Source organism: Chlorocebus sabaeus, chromosome 9, assembly GCF_047675955.1.
Source record: "Chlorocebus sabaeus isolate Y175 chromosome 9, mChlSab1.0.hap1, whole genome shotgun sequence".
Classification (NCBI taxonomy): Eukaryota; Metazoa; Chordata; class Mammalia; order Primates; family Cercopithecidae; genus Chlorocebus; species Chlorocebus sabaeus.
In genome coordinates this window covers 49,423,561-49,428,145 of record NC_132912.1, presented here as the reverse complement: position 1 = coordinate 49,428,145, position 4,585 = coordinate 49,423,561, and the positions used below count along the sequence as shown (strand labels likewise).

General features: G+C 43.9%; 1 protein-coding gene across 1 annotated transcript; it reads left to right on the top strand.

The window, feature by feature from the left end:
* The first annotated feature begins 1,190 nt into the window (after window positions 1-1,190).
* On the top strand, window positions 1,191-2,369 carry OR13A1 (olfactory receptor family 13 subfamily A member 1). Its single transcript, XM_007962539.3, has one exon. The coding sequence runs from the start codon at window positions 1,383-1,385 to the stop codon at window positions 2,367-2,369; it is 987 nt and encodes a 328-aa protein (XP_007960730.3). The 5' UTR covers window positions 1,191-1,382.
* Window positions 2,370-4,585: the final 2,216 nt, after the last annotated feature.

Sequence of the window (4,585 nt, the reverse complement as noted above, 5' to 3'; positions counted from 1 at the left end):
TGGCCCTGGTTCATGAGAAAAAGGGCATTCCTGGCTCAGGGAGTGGCAAGAAGTTGGATTAGAAATCGTCCTCAATAAATCCTGGAATGACTTGGTGCGTCAGCCAGTCTGTGAGTGCAGGGCATGGCTGGAGTTCTGGCTTTAAGATGAGTGGGAAGAAAGGCTGGAGAGGAGGTGGATCCAGGAAAAGTTGCTGGGAGCATTTATTCTTTTGGCAATGGGAAGCCGTGGAAGAACTGTTGTAAGGGGGATTCTGTGTAACACATCTGCCTTTTAGAGAGGTCATTTTTAGAAAAAGTAGAAAATACAGACAAGCAAAAATCAAAAAAGTGAAAACAATCACTGTTCAAGCTCTGGTCTAGCACTCACCAGTGTATTCCTACAGGTGCATATACAAACGTGCTTTTACATTTTATTTTATTTTTTCATTTAAAAATTTTCACTATCCTCAATTTCAATGGAAACAAATCTGCTTTTCAAATTTTTTAAAAAAATGAGATCCGATTGTACACATTATTTTAGTATTTTTTTCATTGTCTCTCTTTTTTAATTAAAACAATTTTTCTTGAGACAGAGTCTCACTTTGTCACCCAGGCTAGAGTGCAGCATTGTGGTCTCAGCTCACCAAAATCTTGCCTTCCAGGTTCAAGGGATTCTCTTGCCCCAGTCTTCCAAGTAGCTGAAATTACAGACATCCACCACCACCATGTCAGGTTAGTTCTTGTATTTTTAGTAGAGGAAGGGTTTCGCCATTTTGGACAGGCTGATCTTGAATTCCTGGTTTCAAGCAATCTGCCTGCCTTGGCCTCCCAACATGTCATTCTCTTTTTAAAAGCATCAGTAAAACACTTCCAAAGCATTATTTTGATAATTGCATAGCATTTATGTTATATCAATATACCATAATATACTCACATTTAAGGGTATAGATTGTTCTAAATTTCCACTATAATAATAGTGCTGCTCTGACACCTTTAGGATGCTTTCTATTATTTCCTTAGGATACATTTCTGGAAGAGAAAGTTCTGGCTCAAATGGAATACATATTTTAAAAGGCCTGAGTCTTTGCAGCCATTCTAATACTAGTCAATATCATGCTTTTTTAACTTTGCCAAATCATGGATGATCAAGAGTGGATTATGGATTTAATTTGCATTTCTTTGAGGTTGAATGATGCTTCATGAGTTTAACTAGTCAACTGTATTTATTATTTATAACCTGAGTGTTCATGCCTTTTTTCCATTGTAATATTGGGGTGTTTATCCTAATAAACATGCCCTAATGCATCTCTATCATTCATGACGTGATGTGAGGTGTGGAAGAAACACAGGAGCAACTCTGCCCAGGACACCTCTTGTTTATCTCTCTAGCTCTAAAATCACATGAAGCTGTGGATGGAGATTCACCTGATAGTCCCAGAAACCCCTCCCAGCCCAAGGACCATGAGTAACCAGACATTGGTAATCGAATTCATCCTGCAGGGCTTTTCAGAGCACCCAGAATACCGGGTGCTCTTATTCAGCTGTTTCCTCTTCCTCTACACTGGAGCCCTCACAGGTAATGTCCTCATCATCTTGGCCATCGCCTTCAACCCTGGGCTCCACACCCCTATGTACTTTTACCTGTTCAATTTGGCTACTATGGACATTATCTGCACCTCTTCCATCATGCCCAAGGCGCTGGCGGGTCTGGTGTCGGAGGAGAGCACCATCTCTTATGCGGGCTGCATGGCCCAGCTCTATTTCCTCACGTGGGCTGCATCCTCAGAGCTGCTCCTCCTCACAGTCATGGCCTATGACCGGTACGCAGCCATCTGCCACCCGCTGCATTACAGCAGCATGATGGGCAAGGCGTTCTGCAGCGGGCTGGCCGCAGCCGTGTGGCTGCTCTGCGCTGTCAACACAGCCATCCACATGGGGCTGATGCTGCGCTTGGATTTCTGTGGCCCCAATGTCATTACCCATTTCTTCTGCGAGGTGCCTCCACTGCTGCTTCTCTCCTGCAGCTCCACCTACGTCAACAGTGTCATGATTGTCCTGGCAGACGCTTTCTATGGCATAGTGAACTTCCTGATGACCATCGCGTCCTATGGCTTCATCATCTCCAGCGTCTTGAAGGTGCAGACTGCAGCGGGGAGGCAGAAAGCCTTCTCCACCTGCTCTTCCCACCTCACCGTGGTGTGTATGTATTACACCGCTGTCTTCTATGCCTACATAAGCCCGGTCTCCGGCTACAGCGCGGGGAAGAGCAAGTTGGCTGACCTGCTGTACACTGTGCTGAGCCCTACCCTCAACCCCGTCATCTATACTCTGAGAAACAAGGAGGTCAAAGCAGCCCTCAGGAAGCTTTTCCCTTTCTTCAGAAATTAACTTACGTCTTCTGAAGTTCTGGTCCTTGGAGACTGAGTTTTAGTGGAGTCTGATGAGCAAGTTTCTGGACTGGGAGGTAAATAGACTTGTTTCTTCTACCCCAGCAGAACGTGTGCATGGATAAGCTGGGAGTGCTGGTGCCCTGAGACTGGGTGATGGGGGGATTGCAGTAGGTGTGACCCACCAGCCTCTGAGACACGGGATCTCTAGGTCTGACTCCACGGTGGTGACAGTGCTGAGTTGGCAGAGAAACACAGGTCCCTAGGAGGAGAAAAGTGTTCCTTGTGTTTTCAACTCATAGCCATATCAAATGTTTTCCTTTTGTATGTACAACACTCAGGGTGTAAATTCTAAAATCACACCTAGAATTCAGGTGTGTGGGTCTAAAAAGTTAGGCAGGACTGTGGACCCCACAGCCCCTGAAGTGTTGTCAGAGAGAAGCATTGTTTTAAGGTGACCAGCGGCCTCTAGGAAACCTTCTACCCCCATTATCTTACCTCAGCTCTTTCCTCTGGAGCTACTTGGACTTCAAAAATAGTTTGATTTTAATGTAAACTTTTGTTTCTGCTTTTGTCTTTTCTTCTTACTAATACTTAAGATAAAATGTATTATTAGGACCATCCATTGCTTCCAGTGTAGAAACTCCAACTTTAGCACCTAAAAAAATGCCTGAGATTTCATCACCCCTTGACTTTGTTCTCAGGTCCTGAGTGTCTGACCCACCTAACTGGCCTGGAGCGAGGACAGCTGCCATGAGTCAGCTCTAATAAGTTAAACGGCATTGTCATAAGGCATTGCTATCTTTCCATTGCTTCAGATAAAACTGGGTGAACGAATCCTCTGTGTCTAATAAAGACAGGTCTTGTGCTTGTGCTCCATGCTATTACAAAACTGCACTGGAAAATCTATTATCTTTATCATGATCCAGTAAAGACGACAGAACTAAGATGTGAATGTTTAGTTGTATCTTGGAATTGAATAGAAACATATCATTTGATATGTGTGTGAAGCTGAGAGTAGAGTTTGCTATTTGATTTAGATGGGATGGTTCTTCATCCAGTATTCTCATTATCATTCATCAGAAGCTCATTGATTCAAGTATTTGGTGAATTGTGGCTGACTGTGGCTTTGGCATGTAGATTCTTACAGACAGTTTAATCTCTTCTAACTGAATTCTGACTCCCAAATAACATTTTGAAACCCTCAGTGGTCTCAGAGACTTTCCAATAAACGTGGCTTTGAAAACTACCACCAGTGACTCTGTATGATTACTAATAGATTTTCAACTTTCAATGAAGAGAGTTTATAGTGTTATTCATCTTAGTTTCTTATCATTTTTTATATTTTATATATTTTACAATGGATTTGAAAAGTAAAAAAGACTTAGACATGCATTGAGAGCTTAAGAGAGCATTAGTAATTCAGCAAAATAGAAATATAAGACTTGATTGACATTAAAACAAAGCTGGTAATCTAATTAAACAGACTTGCACCCATGATGATGAATATAAAAAGAAAGACATAAAGAGTGTTGCATTTCGGAGGACCTGGCAAGATGGCTGAATAGGAACAGATCCAGTTTGCAGCTTCCAGCAAGACCAACATAGAAGGTGGGTGATTTCTGCATTTCCAACTGAGATACCCTGTTCATCTCATGGGGCTGGTTAGGCAGTGGATGCAGCCCACAGAGGGCTAGCAGAAAGAAGCAGGAGCCAGGGGCCTCTCTCCTGCAGCCAAGGGAAGCTGAGGGACTGTGTTATTCAGCCCAGATACTACACTTTTCATATGGTTTTTACAATCCACAGACCAGGGGATTCCATCGTGTGCCTACAGCACCAGGGCTTTGAGTTTCAAGCACAAAACTGGGCAGCTGTTTGGGCAGACACTAAGCTAACTGCAGGAGTTTTATTTTATGTTTATACCCCAGTGCCACCTGGAATGCCAGCAAGACAGAACCGTTCACTCCCCTGGAAAGTGTGCCGAAGCCAGGGAGCCAAGTGGTCTTGCTCAGTGGGTCCCACTCTCACGAAGTCCAGCAAACTAAGAACGACTGGCTTGCAATTCTTGCTGCCAGCACAGCAGTCTGAAGTCAACCTGGGATGATAGAGTTTGGTGTGGGGAGGAGTATCTGCCATTACTGAGGCTTGAGCAGGTGATTTTCCCCTGACAGTGCTAAGGAGGCTGGGAAGTTGGGACTGGGCAGAACTTACCACAGC